General features: G+C 28.4%; 4 protein-coding genes across 4 annotated transcripts in view; 2 read left to right on the forward strand and 2 right to left on the reverse strand.

Moving 5' to 3' along the window:
- Positions 1-2,481: 2,481 nt before the first annotated feature.
- Positions 2,482-3,198, reverse strand: LOC103307941. The gene has a single exon (XM_008180452.1). It carries the CDS (start codon positions 3,196-3,198, stop codon positions 2,482-2,484), a length of 717 nt encoding a protein of 238 aa, XP_008178674.1.
- Positions 3,199-14,830: 11,632 nt separating this feature from the next.
- On the forward strand, positions 14,831-15,427 carry LOC103307940. The gene is made up of 2 exons (XM_008180451.1): positions 14,831-14,904; positions 14,983-15,427. Exons 1-2 carry the CDS (start codon positions 14,831-14,833, stop codon positions 15,425-15,427), a joined length of 519 nt encoding a protein of 172 aa, XP_008178673.1.
- A 28-nt stretch (positions 15,428-15,455) lies between these two features.
- On the forward strand, positions 15,456-16,856 carry LOC103307939 (zinc finger MYM-type protein 1-like). Its single transcript, XM_008180450.1, has 4 exons — positions 15,456-16,225; positions 16,290-16,384; positions 16,449-16,607; positions 16,762-16,856. Exons 1-4 carry the CDS (start codon positions 15,456-15,458, stop codon positions 16,854-16,856), a joined length of 1,119 nt encoding a protein of 372 aa, XP_008178672.1.
- Positions 16,857-18,513: 1,657 nt separating this feature from the next.
- LOC103307938 overlaps positions 18,514-20,025 on the reverse strand; it is a 1,826-nt gene continuing 314 nt past the window's right edge. Inside the window, exons 2-3 of the mRNA XM_008180449.1 lie at positions 19,156-19,227; positions 18,514-19,092 (exon numbers count right to left, since the gene is read on the reverse strand). Coding sequence (XP_008178671.1) covers positions 18,514-19,092; positions 19,156-19,227 — 651 coding nt within the window. The remainder of the gene's footprint in view (positions 19,093-19,155; positions 19,228-20,025) is intronic.

Consider the following 20,025-nt stretch of genomic DNA (forward strand, 5'->3'; position numbering starts at 1 on the left):
AATCAATTTTATTTAAATGTTAAATGTACTATCAAGAACCTACTATTATGTATTCATTTTAAATACTATTATAATGTATAGCTATAAATAGATTAATATTAAGTTATTTGCTCTTGTTTAATGTTTTATGTGTTAGGTATATATGTTATATATTTATATTTATAAAAAAAAAAACTGTTCTGAGCCCAGTTGTGGGCGTATAAAATTACAATTATATAATATTATATATTATATGTAATAAATAAATAGAAAAAAAAAAAAAAAAAAAAAAAAATAATACTAATGTGACTGTTAAAACTGAGGTAAGTTTGATCGATAATATTGATAATAATGACATATTAAACCCAAATTTACCACCAAACAATTTTGCACGATTCTCCGATGATATTTCAACATAGCCACCGAAAATTTCGGAAAGCTTTCGGGAATACTTCACTTTAAATACTCCAAAACAAAATATAGATTGTATTCATAATTTAAAAAAAAAAATCCGAGGAGTTCTACGAAAATTAACAAAAGAACATTTTTATTTAACTAAAAAAAGTGGTCAAGAAATACATAAAAGTTGGTTGATATATTCACCGTCGGCTGTTAGTTTATTTTGTTATATTTGTAAGCTATATTCACCGAATAATACGCTGTTATGTAAGGATGGTTTTAGTGTTTGGCAACACACTAAAGTACGACTTAGAGAACATGAAAATTCATTTATTCATAGAAAAGCTATTTGTGATTTTTTTTCAAACCACTCTATAGATATTAAACGTATTGATTGCCAACTAGTTTTATAATATAAAAAATATGTTCAGTATTGGAGGGACGTTTTAAAACGAACAGTAGCAGTTGTTCAATTTTGAGCTCAAAGAGGATTAGCATTTTTCGAAGAAAATGAAATTATAGAAAATGCGCATAATGGAAATTTTTTGGATATTATGGAGTTAATAGCAAAGTTTGATCCATTTTTAAAAGAACATCTCAATAATTATGCGAACGTTGGTAGTATTAAAACAAATTATATTCCATCATACACAGTAAGTGAAATCATAGTTTTGATGGGAGATAAAGTTTTAAAACATCTAATAGAAGAAATAAAAAATTCAAAATATTTTGGAATGACTGTTGACTCTACACCTGATATCACTCACATTGATCAATTAGCTATTGTATTGCGATACGTTAATTGTGATGGACAACCAGTTGAACGTTTTGTAAAATTCTAAGATATCTATGGGCATACCTACGGCTGAGTATTTAACCATTACTATAGTTGAAATAATTAAGAACTTAGGTATAGATATTAAAAACTGTGTTGGACAGTCATATGTCAATGCCAGTAATATGGCTGGAAAGTACTCAGGATTACAAACAAGAATAAGAACACTAGTTCCTTTAGCACTATTTTTACCTTGTGCGGCACACTCGTTAAACCTTGTCGGTGTTCATGCAGTTTAAAATTGTAACTGTGCAGTTGAATATTTTAGTATAATTCAATCTGTTTATAACTTTTTTTCGTCTTCAACTCATCGTTGGAAACTTTCATGTCAACATCTAAAATGTAATGAAACGCTAACAATGAAGTCGTCTTCACAAACACGGTGGTCCGCAAATGCTTATGCAACTAAAGCATTACGACAAAATTATGCTCATATTTTATCTATTTTGTTAGAAATATCTCAAGATAAAAATGGAAACGGCAATACTTGATTTGATGCAATAAACATTTTGAAAAAATTGAAAAAAAGGGAAACCGCTATATTAACTATTGTATGGGGTGTTATATTACAATGTATAAATATAACTTCAAAAAGTCTTCAGAGTTCAACAGAAAATTTATTTTCAATAGTGCCCTTATACAACTCCTTAATAGATTTCATACAATATGTTCGAGAACACTTAGAAGATTATGAAAACAAATTCATAGAACTTTTAAATAAGCAGTACCGTAGCTAGAACTAGATGGGCTTTGGTGCAAATTTAATCTGTGGGCCCTTTACATAGGCGCACATTGGGTGTGAATGTAGGGGGTGCTGGAATAATTGATGGTACACAGATCCGTGGGGGGCTTAACCCCGCACAGTCCACAGTCCACACCGCCCTAATGATATAATAAACTACATTGCAATAATTTTAAATTTTTACTTATACTTACTTTTTAATAATAATACACAATATATAATAAATTAAATCTTTAATAACTAATAATAAAGTTGAAATTGTATAAATGTTAATATAATCGCTACTCTTTATTTATTTAAACTATTAAGCAACTATACTGTACATAGTGTATTATGTATTCAAAATATTTAAAAATAATTATATTATGACCTATATGTTATTATATAGGAACTGGGAGTGCTAATTTGAAGCCTGGAGGTGGTATTGTGCTAAGCCCCCTTACCGGGCTATGTGTGCTTATGGCTCATTATTTTCCATTAATATTTAATTTAAACAACTATAAAAAGCAATACAAATCAGTAATCCTTATGTAATCTTTTTTATTGATTTTAACACAAAACATTTTTTTTTTCTTGCTTTAGCATTAGCAAAATTGTCAATTATTATTTTTATATCTAGTTCATCAGCTTTACTACTTTCTATATTTAGAATAGCAATATTACTTATTTTATTTTGAGATACTGAGTTTCTCAAATAATTTTTTATGAGTTTCAATTTTGAAAATGACCTCTCAGCCGAGGCCACAGTTACCAGGATTGTAAGAAATATTAAACATGCAGTTAACACATCTGGAAAACTACAGGCCATGTCATTTTGAATAATGAAATGTATTAAGTCTCTGATATCAGATTGTTCTGGACCAATTAGTGATTTAATTGATAAAACTTGTCTGGTAAAGTCTGAATTAATATCAGATTTGTATTTTAATACAAAATCATACGAGAACTTGATTATGCTTGATTCCTCAGAAATTTTTAATTTTGATGGGTTTAGAAACTCAAATGTATTCATCACTTCATTCAACCCAGTAAATCTATTATGTAACTGTGCTAAAGCTGTATCAATTATCGGTAAAAAGATTTTAATTTTAAAATTATCTTCCGTTACATTCAATCGTCTGTCTCCATCTACTTCATCAAAATATAATTTTGCATAACGTTGTCGTTTACTTACTGACTGAGTCATAATTTTCACGTAGATTTTCAAGTGTACCAATTGTTTGCTTAAGTAAATTGCAAGCATTTTGTATGTTGATATCATTAGACTGCAGACATTTGGATAATGGTTGGACCGATCTTAAAATATTTTCCCAGACACACAATAATAAAATAAATTCTATATTTTCAATTTTTTTTTGCAAAGATTTGCTTTGAACAATCTCTTCATTTTTCTTGCTAGTTAGACTAATTACTGTAAGAGTCTTGAGCACATCAACAAATCTTTCTTTATGTCCAAATACTGCATTATGTCGAGCTTTTCAGCGTGTAGCACATACTTTTTTTAGAACCTTCTTACGAACTGCCGTTGCATTATCTTCTCCAAGAGCCAATAATGCCCATCTTGGAGCACTTCCATCAAAAAAGTTGAATACAAATTGTACAGTTTCAAAAAATCTCATTGCTTTATCAGAACTCTTGGCTGCATCATAAACTACAAGGTTCGAGTTATGGACACAACAATGAACATACATAGCTTTAGGTACGATATTAGTAATTAATTATAATTAATTATATTATATATAAATCTAATAATTAATCTATTCTGTGAATTAGAATGAAGAATTAATCTATTCTGTCTCTGTGGTAGTGTGGTTATAACTTTATAATGACCGAAAAAACTAAAAAGTAAACTATGATTCATGTGTAGTGTGTACATCAACTACCAAAATAAACTCGTTAACACGTCTTATCATTTAATATTATCATAAAATAATCTGGTTGATAAGATACACCGCCGCAAAAGGCTCGCGCGATTATCATCGTACTCGGTGCAAAAAACTGGCGTAGTGCATTGACGTGAAACATAAAATAGTCCACTCGGTGCTCATTAATCTTGCCGGTGAAACATAAAAATGTGCACTGGTGCAGTCAATGCAGGTCGGTGGAAAACCCTACAACGGTATACTTTATGGTGTACCGTGTATCAATAAATTACCTTATGTTCAAATACCATTAAGTTGGATGCCTTAACCTAACTTTATTGTATACATTTATTTTTCCTTTCACAGCTCGCACTGTACCTAACCGCAAATTACTTTACTATTTATTTTTTTTATAATATGTCTAATTATGTCTATGCATTTCCGCCGCCTGGTTGGAATAATAATTAATGAATATTTATCACAATACTACAAAAAAAAATGTTAATGAGGTGACGATTGATGACATAAACAAATTTCTGTTAAGTATTAAAAAGCCACGAGGGACGATAGCAGAATTGGTCCGTGAAATGCTACTTATATTGTGTGGATTCTGTGATATAACTGATTCTTACACTAACTTAATTTCAATGTGGATTCGAAGAGGAACTCCGTTAACTTCAGTAAATATTTTAATCATAATAATATTAATACAACGGATAGATGGCCTATTTTAACTTAACTTATTTTTTAACTCATTTTTAGTTGTGTGATGAAAATACTTTTCCTAAAGTAACGGGATAGGCTGCAAGAGGGTCTGCACGTCGGTGATATACGATTGCGTACGATTGTCCCTTTTAGTAAAACGATTGCGTACGTTTTTACGATTACGTACGATTTCTCTACCTAGGCCTTAAAAACATTACGATTGCGTACGAAAATGAGTGCAACGTTGCCAACATGTATGGATAACCAGTCCCTGATAAAAAAATGTAATACATTACCATCTATTTTAAATTGGTCGTATAGTTTTATTATATGGTTAATTTTTTGCATATCTTTAGATGGAATAGCTTTGGATATATTTTTTTGTATAGTGGATATTTTTATATTGGTTTCAGCCTGCATTTCTTTCAATACCTCAAGCACAAAGTATATTGGTGGATGTGCGTTATAGAATTGAGCGTTAAAAGTTCTGTGAAAACTCTCTGGACCATTTGTTGATCTGACATTAATACGTAAAAAATACGGAATTAATAATAACCAAAATATTTTATGACACTTTATTTTTATGTATCAGAACATAAACTTTTAAGTACAAGAATACTTTCAAATTGTTCTTATAATTTATAAAACTATGATACCTTTTATTTATTGAAGGTTCTTCAGCCTAAATATTAGTTGGAAATATACAATTTGGTTGTACATAATTATTTAATACATAGTCTGAAAATTCTAGCCCGTCTTCATCCGAACAATCACCTACAAGTTCAACAAAACCGTCTTCGACTATTTGATAAGGCAGAAATGGTAGACAAAAAACATTTTTAACCATTTTCCTAATAAACTCTTGTCATCCGAGTATGCTGTCTTCAATTTTTTATTTGAATTTATCTAATTATACAAATTTATACTATGAAAGTATTTTATTTAACCAATGTGAGTTAGTTATTTATTAAATACTTACATTACGCCACCAAGATTGACTTAAATGGAAACGACATCCAATAAGTTGTACATTCGGAAAAACTTCCCTCACAGCTTCGTATGCTCCTATTTCAAAGTCGATGTGTAATTTGCATAGATTAAGTGTTTGAGATGTGTGTTGCAAATATAGTTCTTTAATACATTTCCACATTTCGATATATGTTTGCTTAAATTTATCTTTCAAAAAAATAAAAATAACTGGTAAATAAAAGCCATTTTTAAAACAATGAAATGTATACATTTGCATAAAACAATAAGGTGCGAATTGAAATGTGCCATCTGAAAAATATTCTGTGCAAGAACTCATAAAATTTAAATTATCTTCAGTCGTGATACAGATAAACGATTTATTCATCGGAATGTAGATACACTTTTTATTATTAAATTTAAAAATATCATTGTTTTGCATTTCCCAAATTTTATCTATGGCTTCATCAAAAGATTTTGGATGTATAGGAAAGTTTTTCCGTCTTGCCATATACATGGCTTTTCGGACAGAAGAAATATCCTTATGTACAATATCTGTACCTACATTTGTCAGTAATTCTTTTCATATAATTTTGCTTGGTCGAGTTGAAATTGAATCGCTGGCTTTTCGTTTTCAATTTTTTCTGAGAACTTGGCGGTCAATATTTTGAGGTGTTATTGCTTCATGTTTGTGATCACCGATTACCGCAATAACTTGAGTTTTTTTGACATCAGTTAAAATACTGGCATAACAACTTTTGTTATAACATATCCATTTTAACAATTCGTCTTTGCGTTTTCTTATAAATCGATATTTATGTGAAGAAACCACAGCTAACTCTTTCCCACATTCTGACATTATAATTTTTAAAGAATTCTCCATAGTTACCGCAATATTACTAATACTATAACTAAAACCAGTGACTTATCGAATGACAAGTTGGTCATATACTAAATACTAATATAACGATGCTAACGTGTGACACGCGCCAGAAAATCCGATTAAAAATCGGCATTTAATCTTATCTCATAGTATTTTATAGATTACCAAAAACTACCTATTGGCCTATATATATAAAGGATCTTTGAATGAAATTTGTTCGAATGTTCCATGAAAAAAAAAAAGAAAAAATGTGATGTAAGTACATTGTATATTAGATATTATACTATAAAATATACTTAAAACATATGTTTTACAGGCATATGTAGGTGGTGATGTCCTGGAAACTGTAAAAAAGCAGGGGGATTGCATAGAAAATGTCGTCTGTGATGTAAGTACATTGTATATTAGATATTATACCATAAAATATAATTAAAACATGTTTTACAGGCAGATGTAAGGGGTGATGTCCTAGAAACTGTAAAAAAGCAGGGGGATTGCATAGAAAATGTCGACTGTCATGTAAGTATATTATATATTTGAAATTTAATGCATAATATAAATCATATTGTATATGAGATACCTCTACAACTTTACCTTTTAGGGTGATCTTGAATTTGCTGCAGGATCAGTAGTCAATGTTACGACAGACGGTAGACCATATTACGCCGCACTTGTCGTTGAAAGCAATAGTGATTTCGTAACAGTTATCTTTCCAGATTCTCCTAACACAACTCCATACAAATACCAGTAAAAATATGTCAACCCTTTTATTTCGCAGGTAATAAACGACAAATTTAAGCCAATCAAGTGGAAAGTTAAAGATCTTTCTAGGCATCATAGAAAATTAATTAAACAATATGAAAAAAATGTATTAAAATACCTAAACAAATAAATACATTAATTACCGTAATTTTGTTTATGTAGGAAAAACAGATCTCCTTCAAAAAACACCGTCCTATTAATAAGACTTAAGAAAATTATTTTCGAATGGAAAAGGGATTATGATACTTTTATAAAAAATAAACAAAAATGACCAATTATGATATATTTGTATATTGTATATTTTAAGTACATAATATTTTATACAGTGTTATAAAATTCCTTTTATTTAGGAACCCGTTCAATTCCTCGTTTCTCTAGTATAAATAGGAATTCGTTCAATTCCTCGTTTCTATAAGAAAGGAACTCATTCTTTTTCTCGTTCCTCTAAAAAAGTTTTTGGTTCCTAGTTACCTTAGTTTACATTAATTCCTACTTAATAAAATTATTTTATTATTCTAAATATTTTAATTTTAAGTACAATTGTCAATTAATATGTAAAAATATTATTTAAAATATATCTCAAATACTACATAATAATATATTATATTATAATACGAGTATATTATACTATACATTTACTCAAAACACTTATACTCACAACATTCATTTTTGTTGTTACAAATATAAAAATTAATGAAAATTTCAATAGGTATACTTTATAGTTTATTATAATAAAAATGTATAACAAATAAGTAATAACACAGTTAAATATCAGGTATATACCTTATTTTGTTTTAAAATTACAAGTTGTTCAAAGAGATCATCACTTAATTTGAATCGTTTAACAGTCATTACTATGGAGCCAGTTGAAAAAAGCCTTTCTACGGGTGCACTTGATGGTAGTGGAGTGTTGTATTCCAAGAATAGATTTAAAAGTATTGGATACATAAATAATGATGATATTTCTTGACTTTCACTGTTGAAATAATTCTCCACTTCATTTATAGTTTGATTTTTTTTTGTTACTGGAAGGCAAAAAAAATCTCTTTTTTTATTGTTAAACTCACTTTCATCTTCTGAAGTTGAATTTTGTACCTCTTGTACTGATTTTTCTGTTTCAAATACTGACTTTAACCATGCTTCTGCTTTTAATTTGTCAGGACCTTCTAACCAATTTAACTTGAATCAAGGCATCAAGCATGCAGCCAATACAAACTCTTTCTTCTCCCAAATTGGCTCAAATCTTTCCTTTACTGATTTTTGAATGGTATTTAATAGTTCACCACAGTAAATAAAATGTTTTTCTCTAATTCAGTCATTTTTATCTGCAGTGCATTCAGTGTTGGTAATAAATAACCCTTAAACATTCCTTTTTCACCTTCCAAAAAATCTAAAGTATCTGCCAAGGGTTCCATTACATCGCAATATTCTTGGAGAAGAGTCATCTCTTGTAAATTGAATCGTAATATCTCACAGAAGTCCAAAATTCTATTGATTTTGTTTATACCATCATGGCTAGATGTGAGTTTTTTGATTTAGAGAAGCGCGTCATACATACAATTCCATCTGGTTTTGTTTGGTGTCTTAAGAAAAACCCTAAAGACACTTTGTGTATACTCAGCAACTAAAGTAGACTGGTTTTGTTTATTCCATATCGATGAACATTTTGAAATTAATTTTCTGTAATACTTTTTTAACTGATTGTTCTTACCAGGGCCGGATTGGTTAGGCGAGCTACCGAGAAAATCTCGGTGGGCCGCTCTTAAAGTTTGGGCCGGTCCTGTGAGTGTGAGTGAAAATAAATTCATATTTAAAATACAATTGGCCACCTACAAGCTCATATTAACTATAGATGTAATTTTGGGCCACTGAATATATAAATGGGCCGCTTATAGAAGTGAAAATCTCGATGGGCTGATACATACTAATCCGGCCCTGGTTCTTACTTAAACCTTGAATCATTTTATCAACATCTCATTTTGCAATTAAATCTAAAGTATGACTAGCACATATAAAATGTTGAGGAAGTTGAATAACAGTTTCTTTTTGTTCTTCTTCCTCTTCTCCCTCGTTATTTCTATTAATTAATTCAAACAAATCAATTGCCTGAATATTATTTTCTTCATCACTAGAGTTGTCATCATTATGATCATTCGTACTGGTAAAAACTTTAAAGGCCTTAACGAAATTAGAACCGTTATCTGTAGTGGTACATGTAATTTTGTTTTGGATTTTAAATTTAGAGCTAATATTAAACAATTCCTTAGCTAAAATATCATATGTGTGACGACCTTTAATCCGACTACAGGCTAATGATGCTGATTCTCTTTGCAGATTCTTTACATTGATCCAGTGGCAAGTCACTCCTAAATAAGCTCGTTTTCCATGCGACCAGCAATCGGCAGTTGTCGCAACATACAAAACACCTGATAATCTTTGAATTGTATCATCTATCATCTTTGAATATAAATTGCCAATTTTTTTATTAAGAGTTTGTGTGCACATCACTGAGATCTCTCTAGGCAAACCCAAACGAATAAGATTAATGAATGGTGGCTTATCTACTAAGTTCAATGGCTGAGTTTCGTCAATAAAAAATTTTAATAGTAAATTATCAAAATGTTTTTGTGTCAATGGTGCTTTGCCAGATCCGTAACAATCTAATGTATGTTGGACTTTGTCTTTGGATTCTTTTCTTTCAAAATCAATACATTTCCTTTTAGATAGTTTTTCTTGTTCTAATATTTTCTCAAAATCACTCATTTGATATGAATGAACTCTATGAAACAAAATTAAATTATTTTTAAAAAAGAAGTAAATAAAATAATTATTAAATTATGCCTATTAAATACATTAGTATTTATGAAACAAATTGTAAATTACTAATTACTTACTTGATAGTTGGAATACTAATGTTAAATAATATGTATTTAACGTATAACAGAATTATTAGGTATCTAAATTAGTAATTAGTAAAGTAATACCTATATACTAAATATATATATATTTTTTTATAAGTTATTAGGTTAGGTTAGGTAGGTATTATGATAACAGTTATTTCTATTTCATATAGGTAGGTCATACAATACAGAGCTTGTAGTTCAAGTACGCATTTGCCATTTTTATTTATTTGGTGAGAATAAAAACAACAATATGGTAATTAGAATCAATTAAAAAAATTGTATAACAATCCTAGTGATAGTTAAATTATGTCAAATCACAATATCAATTAAATAATTTGAAGTCACCTATATTTTAATTATAAAAACTAAATGTTAATCTAAAATTATTTTCTAAGAAAAATGTAAAGGGTTGTAATATAATATTTGAAACCTAATTCCATTACATTAATATATAGTTACAATTAACTATAAAAAGATTAATCAACTAAAGAACCATTGTAAATAAATGTATGACAAATACTATTTACCCATAAATTTAAATTCATAGTTATATTATAATATTCATTTTAATAGGTAATAACTAATAATTAATGTTTACATTCAATTTCTAACACATATATTATAATATTATAATATTAAATACAAATATAGGTACCTAATTTAATATAGCCATTGTATATTTGTGTTAAAATATTCAATGAATATAGTATGTACCTAGTACTTACCTACTTGGCTAATCTATATATATATTTTGATACATCATTAATTTAAGTACATAATTTTATATTATTCTTATTATTTATCACATGTATAATTATTAATTATAATAACTTAGCTACAAAATAATTTTATTTGTCCTATATCCTATGACCTATATTAATATTATAATATCTATATAATAAAAAAAAGTGGCCATTTCTCAAATAACGCAGTTTCTTGAAAACTACTACTCAGATTTTCTTGAAATTCAACATAGATATTCAGTTTGAGCTCATAAGTATCAGTCTGAAGTCAAAAATGGCCTAGGTATTTTTTAACGATCACCAGGGAGTCAGAAGTGTAAATTCATTGGTTTATAAAAGAAAAATAAAGAGTGGCCAATTAAAGGTCAAATTATAATTTATAATTGCCATAGCAACAAAATAACAGTAACAATTCATTTTTTTAGAAAAAATAAATCACCAATCTTTCTTGAATTTGTAATCATAAAAAAAAATAGTTGAATATGCCTAAAAGAAAACAAAAAAAATAATAATAATATTAATCAACAATTTATTATTAAACATAAAATATCACGATATATATGCTCAAAAAGAAGAAAACCGGAGATGATCAACTTAAATAAAAAAACTCACGTAAAACAGTTATTATTTTATTATTTACTACGTCATTACCAGGCAACAGAAAAGTTAAGATAGATTTTGAACACCATACACCGAATATTAAAAACGAATTGATCAAAGTTTGAGTCATATGGAGTTGGAACATTTAACGGGAAACGAAGTGCACGGGATCAACTAGTTTATAATAAATACATAACACATTTTTAAATTTCTATCAACTTAATTATCTATTATGATTTTTACTTAATTACCTTCATATGACGTCTTGAGTTTGACACTGATGTCTTGCATGTGCTGATGTACTTTGAATTAGATCCACATAAAACACATAGTGTTAAAAAGTTATTTCCTTTTTCGCTTTTATACTGGAAATACTTTTCAATGCCAACCCATGGTAATTCTAAAATAATTTAAATTAAATTTTAAAGAATAATTAATATAAGTAACTAGTTAGTAGTTAGTATCTATATTATTTTGTACTTACTACTTACAAATTATAATAACATAAAAGTTATACTGTTATCTGCTATAATAATAATAACATTAAACACACATACGAGTCATACGACATACCTAACACTCTTATAATCAATTTTGAATGCAGTACTATAAGCCTTTTTTAATTATACGTTAATTTAACTAAGCCTTTAAGCCTAAGTATAAAATACTAAAATACAATTAATGCTTTACTTACCATTATTAGTAAAATTATGATTTATTCCGCTTTGTGTAACACTGTTATTAGCTGCACTGCCTTCATCGTTTACTGCAGTAAGATCATCCATATCATCCATAGATTGCGCAGATTGTGGCACTTCAGTATCATTTTAAATTGTTTTAGACGATGTCGATATTATATATCTGGACATCATTATGTCAAAAATCGAATAGAACTTGTTGTTGTGTTATAAGTCAGTATAGATTAAAAAAACACCGGGTCCTGCATCCTTTCTGATATTTTGTTATCACTTATCAGTTTAGTGTTAATCACGGTTGTAGATATAGAACCGTGGTCAAGGTGTATCAATACACCTTGACAGTGGTGGTGTTGGTGTCACAGGTCTTATAATTTTCGGACAAGTGCTTATCACTCTAATACGACGTTTAATCAATTAAGAATCAATTACCTACATATTTTAATCTGTGGTTAAATGATTATTATCATAATCATTGATCACTAGACACTAATCAGAACACTAATTCATATGTGATTAAAAAATTGGTAGACTCATCTATTATATAGATTAAAAACATGATTAGTAAACGAAATTTTTCTCCCAAATGTTTTGTTAAAATATTTCCGAGAAGAACAAAAGAATTCTAATATTTACGTTCCTATTCCTAAAAATAAGGAATTAATTCACGTTCTTATTCCTTTAAAAAATAATGGAATTAATTAATTCATCCGTTCCTCAAAAAAGGAATTAATTCCAGGAATCGTTCCTTTAGGAACGCGTTCCTTAACAACACTGATTTTATAATATTACTAGCTCTCCGAGCGTCGTTGGGGGAAACCCCCAAACCCCCCCGAGTTGGCGAGGAGTGTTAGCGATATCGGAAGCCGCAGTGGTCTCGTGGTCCGGTCGTCGGTCTCAAGCAAGGTGTATGGGCGATGTGGAGGTCTGGTGATAAGGAATAGTGATAAGGTTAGGACCATTGCGGTTCGACGCGGTAGTTCGAGCAGGCCGGGTCGCATCGCAGCGGACTAAGTCTTTAAGTATTTTCGAAAATGCCGTATATGTGAAATCTTAAACAGATCTAAGTTTTCATAATGTTCTGAAAGGCATAAGATTTTAGCACATAAAAATTCTGATGGTAAAAGAATATTGTCAATTTTTAAATAATTATAGTGTTCAACAAAGCGTTTTAAGTAAATAGAATCTGGATTAAAAAATTCTAAACTAGAAGTATTAAACATTTCTGTTACCATTAATACATCACATACATCATTTGAAAATCTTGAATTTAATTCAACTGTAAATCTGAAAATGAATTTAGAAATTATTTATGTATTATTATTGAAAAGGAATGATAATTTAAATATATTTTTACTAACCTGTCAATTGCTTCAAAATAAATATTTGTTTTAAAACTTTCTAAAGAAGTACATTTTGTAATATTTTTGCCCACAGTTGATGAAACAACATAATCTTGAAGGTTCTTGTTGAGAACTTGCTTTCTTTTCTGGATCTTCTTAATGTCTAGTTCTATATCATTTTCTTTAGCTTTAACTACGATTTTTTTTTTAAGTTTCTCCCAAACTTCATTTGAACGTATATTCAACAAATTTTGTTTGGTTACATTCAGTGGCGGCGCCAAGGGCGGGCACAGGTGGGCCATTGCCCTCCTTGAAAAGTCCCTGGCCCGTCCACTGGCCCGCCCTGAAATTTTATCAAAAATTTTCATCAAAACTTTTATGTATTAAATATCTTTCATTGTATTTTATTAGCATGTGTACGAGGATAAAATATAAATGCATAGGTAATATGGAAACATTGAAAACACGATTAAGCTATAATATAATATATTACTTATGCCCGGATGCATAGTCAATTTATGTATCACATAAGACATGTTAGGTTAGGTTGAACATGGTATATGGGTACATCGGGACCAAGGTTTACGGATTATACTCTATATTATACTCTACCTTATAATCTATAAACCTTGCCCCAATCCCACTGAATATACGTTATCAATGATTATGAGTGTTATGACTTATGATAACTCTGTTATCGGGTCATTTGATAATTTGATATTTGATAATTGATTACAACAACGTCCCACAAGAATATTACACTATTATTGGTATAATCTATTTTTAAATGCAAACACACAATATCTTATGGAAAAATATTACATTATTGATAGGCCATCTTAATCAAAATCAAGTGATTATTGTTTGTACCAAAGTGGTTAATCATTCATTTTTAGTCTTTACTCTTCAGTTCAAATTATTTTTTTTGCAAATGTATAAAACTTAATTATTAATATTGCTCAATATTGAATATGACTTCTAAAAGGACTTTAAATGATTTTTTTTGTATGACCGTCGTAGCGAACAAAAAAAAACTTGTTACCAACAGGTTAGTTAAATATATTTTATACACCTACCTACTTTATTAATATTTTCTTATTTTTTTAAAAATTGTTTTAAATATTTATTACACATTTTTTTATATTTTAGTTATAATTAAATAAATATTTAACTATTTAAATTTATTTTTAGTTATTACATACAAATTTGTTTTATTAAGGTGACATATTACTTAAATAATGATATTTCATCATACAATATTAATAAATTAATAAATTAACAAATAAATAATTTAAATTAATTAATCAAACTATCAATGTATAATTGTATTATATTCATACATAAATGTTTTCAAAAAGATATTTTAATAGTTTTAGTGAAAATATTGAAGTCAAAACATATAATAAAACAGAAATGTCGCCTCAGCTGCCTGAAGAAGAAAAATTGTCTTCGTGTTCATCTGATAATAATGACACTGATTTTAGCAGGTAATACATTTTTTTTACCTTATAGAAACTATTTCTATTTGTTATTGTGTTAAATATATTATTATTATTTTATTTTAGTATTTCAAGTGAAAACATCTTTGAAGTAAATGAGCCTGAACTTAGTCTCATTAAAGATACTTCAAAATATAATAATGAAAAAACATCTAGTACTTGTAAAATTAGTGGACCGAGGGATATTGCTCAAACCATTGAAGAAGGTCCAGTCCAGCCAAAACTTAGAAACTATACAAAATCTGTTACTGGAGAAGGTAAATCAAAGAGAACAAGGAGTTTTAAGTCTAGTTGGTTCGAACAATACAAGTGGCTTGAGTACAGTGTATTAGAAAATAGTGTTTATTGTTTCCCATGCAGATTTTTTGCTTTGAATAATCCAGACTCTATTTTTACTAGTAGTGGATATAAAAATTGGAAAAATGCTATGTCTAGTAAAGGATTTTCTAGACATGACTCTTCTGTAGACCATAAAAATTGTTGTCAAACTTGGATCGATTACAAAAGCTAATAAAGAAAAGAATATATCAGTTTTATCAATGATTAGTGCTGACCATGCCCGTTTGATTAGTGAAAATAGAAGGTATATGAAATCTATAATATTATCAGTGCGTATGCTTGCCATTCAAGGGAGTGCCTTTCGTGGTCATAGAGAAAATGAAGAAAGTTTGAATCGTGGAAACTTTATAGATGTGATGAACTTAATTGCTTCATTTGATGATACTGTATACAAAAAATTGAATGGACCTAAAAATGCTAGATATCTTCATCACTCTATTCAAACTGAAGTAGTTCATATAATGGCTAATAAAATGGTTCTTAATAAAATATCTTATGAAATTAATTTTGTATCATGCTTCTCTATAATGGCTGATGAAACTAAAGATATTACTAATACCGAGCAATTGTCTATAGTAATTAGGTATTACTACCAAGATGAAATAAAAGAAAGATTTTTAGGGTTTACTCCTTTAAAAAAATTAGATGCTAACTCCTTATTTTTGCATATAAAAAATCTATTATGTAACTGTAAAATCGATATAAATAAGTGTGTGGCACAAACCTATGATGGGGCAAATGTAATGAAGGGACATATTAGTGATGTTCAAGCACTTTTCAGAAAAGAAGTTCCCTATGCCCATTATATTCATTGCAATAATCACAGACTAAATTTGGTATTAGTAGATGTAGCTAAAAATGTAGAAGAAGCAGATAAATTTTTTTCATTACTCCAAGATATTTATGTTTTCATGTCTGGATCAACAATACACAATCAATTTATTGAACTACAGAAAAAAAGTTGGGAAATGTAAATCTATTGAATTAAAACGCTTATGTATGACTAGATGGTCTTCACAAATTCATTCTTGTAGAGCCTTAAAATCTGTTTTAGATATTGATTTGTTGCTTTTAAATAATATAGTTTTAGAAAAAACAGATAGATCTTCTGAAGCTGTTGGTTTATTGAGTACCTATGATTGATTTTCAATTTATATATTTATTATATTTATTTAATGATTTATTGTCTGAAGTTCATATTGTTAGTAAATATCTTCAAGATGTAAATGCTGATATAAGCAGAGCTATTATTTTAATACAAGCAACAAAAGATTCATTCGATAATCGTAGAAATTATGAGATATCACATCACAATTTGTATGAAGAAGTAGAAAAAAAAGCTATTTCACTGAGTATAAAACTTCCATCAGAACAACAGCAGCAAAAGAGAATCAAAAAAAATACCTAAATATTTGGAAAAATTTGTATGTACTGTTGAAAATATAGAGAAACAAAGCAATACATCAAAAGATGATTATAAAATAAACGTTTATAATCTTATTTTAGATAGAATGATTTCTGAAATTGATAAGCGCTTTATGGCCAATGAATACTTTTTGAGTGGTATAACTGCATTATATCCAGAATCTACACATTTTTGAACTATGATGTAATAGAACCTTTAGCTGTAGCTTATTCTTCTGATTGCAGTAGTATCAAATCCGAATTGAATGTATTGAAAAAATCTTTAAAAAGATATGAAAAAAATAATAATACTTCTATAAAAAATATATACCAATTACACATTTTTTTGAAGCTTTATAAAATAGCATTTTCTGAGGTGTTTAAATTGTGTAGTATAGTAATTACAATTCCTGTTTCATCTGCAGCTTGTGAACGCACATTTTCATGTATGAAAAGAGTTAAAAACTTCTTAAGAAATTCTATAAATCATGACTTGATGTCCAGTTTAAGTATAATTTCAATTGAGAAGGATGATGCTAAACAATTGAATATTGAAGAAGTTATTGATGAATTTTCTTATAGACATAAAAATAGGAGGATAACATTAAAATAAATTATAAATATATATTATAATTATTATATTATTATGTATTATTATCATCATATTATTTTAGTATTGTTAGATATTCATTTATCATGTTTATAATAAATCATTATAAATAGGTATAGCTACATTAAATTATGAATTTGTAATTATTCCAATACCTATGGTTTTATTTTATTATGTAGATAGGTAAAAGCATACTAGGCAGCCGGCAGGAGTCAGGAAATATGGAGTAAAGATTTCACACATTATTATAGGTATTATATTATATATTATATATTGGCCCTTCAGTAAAATGACGTGCCTCAAGTTGGCCCTACCAGGTATAAAATCCTGGCGCCGCCACTGGTTACATTTATTAGTTGAACAGCAGAAGGAAGTAAAAGTTTACTATTTTGTAATTCATTTGATGCACAGTGAACTATTTCCAGTATAGATTTCATAGAAATCAGAATTGATATAAATTTCTGAGATGATATTTCTTCAAGATATCCTATTGCCATCACTCTAGATTTTTCATCACCTTTTAATGATAGTACATTGAGAACTTCGCGAATTTCCTTAAAGCGAATATTGATTTTTTTTAATGATTTGTACCAATAGGCCCATCGAGAGTCTACTAACCTTTCAAAATGAATTATTTCTTGGTTTTTTTGTTTTTGTACTTCAAAATATAGCTCATAGCGATTTTGACTATTCATAATAAACTTGTAAAGCCTTTGTACTGTTTGGAAAAATTCACTTATAGCAGAAATACTATTTAATGTATGCACTAAACAGAGATTCAAACGATGTGCATAACAATGAATGTATATTGAGTGTGGAACAATCTATTGTATTCTTGCTTGAACACCAGTGAAGCAACCACTCATGACACTGGCACCATCATAGCACTGAGCTACACATTTATTAATATCCAATTTATTTGCAATTACAATTTTTATTATTTCATCTGATAAACTTTGAGCAGTTGAATTTGTCATATGAAAACATCCTAGTGCATGCTCATAAACATCAAAATCTTTATCAACAAACCTCAACACAAAACTTAATTGTTCCTTTTTGGAAGCATCTTTGGTTTCGTCAACAAGAATAGCAAAAGCACCAAATAATGACATTTTGTTTAAAATATTTTCTCTTGTATATTCAGCCAGTACCTTTATTAAATCATTCTGGTAACTGGGACTTGTATAATGCCCATATCTTGTACGTAAGCGAACTAGAAGTTTATCATCAGCAAATGTTTCTAATCATTCAATGTAATTACCTCGGTTATTTGAACTAATCATCTCATTGTGACCACGGAAGGCTAATCCTTGTTTTGCAAGAAATAGTGCAGATTTTAACAAAAAATGAACGTGCAATCGGTTTTCATGAATATCCTTTTGTCTAGCTTTTTTCAGACTACAAGCAATTGATTGTTGTACATTTTGTTGAATATTACGATAATCCACCCAACGAATAAACCCAAACAATAAATGTTTCTTATTTCTACAATGACTATTTAAAGTTTTTTTTGGTTCTTTCCAGAATTTTAAACCGTAATTAACAAATGGTATTTTCCCTATTATAGTTCCTGGGTTGTTCGTAAGAGATAAAAAATGACGACAAGCAAAACAATAAATTGAATCTTCAGTAATAGTATACTCAATCCAATTGTATGTATACCACACAGCAGAAAACCTTCTACCATTAGTTGATGGGAAGAAATTGAGTATTGGTTGCACCGGACTATCATTCTTTGAAGTAGATAAATCAATTGGACTAATTGTGTTCACACAATTTGAATTAATTGGAACATTATCCGAGTCAGCGTCTGCTTTAAATACCTAGAAAAAAAAATATGATTAGCATACTTTATTAGAGTACCTTATAAGATAAAATTGACTTACTTCAGTTGTATTCACAACAGATTCATTATAAGGACTTGTATAATTTACAACATCGTCGTCGTCATGCAAAAACTGACCAAGTGTATTTTTATAGTTTTAGGTTATATCAATTTTACTTTTAGATATGCTATGAAAAATTCAATTTTTATCCGTTTTTTTCAAAATTGATATCATCTAAACTGTAGTAATGTGTATAATTAATATGTTCAATAATTTATTTTCAACTCCTTTTGTTTTAAGCTTAAATTAAAAAAATTTAAAATTTAATATGGGTAAAAAATGACTAAGTGACATTTTAAGCACTTGGTCATTTTTTCCCTTAATATACTTTTTTCCATTTATATTTTAATTTAAATAATAATGTAATATAAAATGCACAATGTACATCAGCATGTTATTATTATTAAAAATGGTCTAAACATACAGTATTGGAACTTGGAAGGTAACATGTGTTATTACCTAATACTGTTATTAGGTACCTATTATTATTTAAATAACATTAATAACTATTTTAATCCTATTGCAACTGTATAATTTTTAAAACCAAATCATAGTTTTAACAGTAAATATTATTCATTATAAATATAACAAAAAATAAAAATAAAAATAAAAAGATAACTTTGTTTTACAATAAAATAACAAAAAAATAAAAAATAACTGTCAACCTTGTTTACAAAAAAAAAAAAATAGTTAATTCATAATAACTAAAATATGGTATGCTATTCAGAATTTGATTCAGAATCTGAAATTTGTATTGTATCTTTCTTTTTTGAGCTGAATGAATATTTTGATACCAATTATGGAAGTCTTTTGGTATTGCTTCAGACTTACACAACTTCATGAGATCTTTTTTTTGTTTTCTGATATTTT

This window comes from Acyrthosiphon pisum, chromosome X, assembly GCF_005508785.2.
Source record: "Acyrthosiphon pisum isolate AL4f chromosome X, pea_aphid_22Mar2018_4r6ur, whole genome shotgun sequence".
NCBI lineage: Eukaryota > Metazoa > Arthropoda > Insecta > Hemiptera > Aphididae > Acyrthosiphon > Acyrthosiphon pisum.

What these genes read in the sequence shown, in the direction of transcription:
- LOC103307941 (XM_008180452.1), bottom strand. Translation starts at nt 3,198, where the DNA reads ATGCTTGCAATTTACTTAAGCAAACAATTGGTACACTTGAAAATCTAC.
- LOC103307939 (XM_008180450.1), top strand. Translation starts at nt 15,456, where the DNA reads ATGATTAGTGCTGACCATGCCCGTTTGATTAGTGAAAATAGAAGGTAT. An exon ending in TGAAGCTGTTGGTTTATTGA is followed by an intron (nt 16,385 to 16,448) that starts GTACCTATGATT and finishes TATTGTCTGAAG; the next exon opens with TTCATATTGTTAGTAAATAT. An exon ending in AAAAAAAGCTATTTCACTGA is followed by an intron (nt 16,608 to 16,761) that starts GTATAAAACTTC and finishes ATCTTATTTTAG; the next exon opens with ATAGAATGATTTCTGAAATT.
- LOC103307940 (XM_008180451.1), top strand. Translation starts at nt 14,831, where the DNA reads ATGTCGCCTCAGCTGCCTGAAGAAGAAAAATTGTCTTCGTGTTCATCT. An exon ending in AATGACACTGATTTTAGCAG is followed by an intron (nt 14,905 to 14,982) that starts GTAATACATTTT and finishes ATTTTATTTTAG; the next exon opens with TATTTCAAGTGAAAACATCT.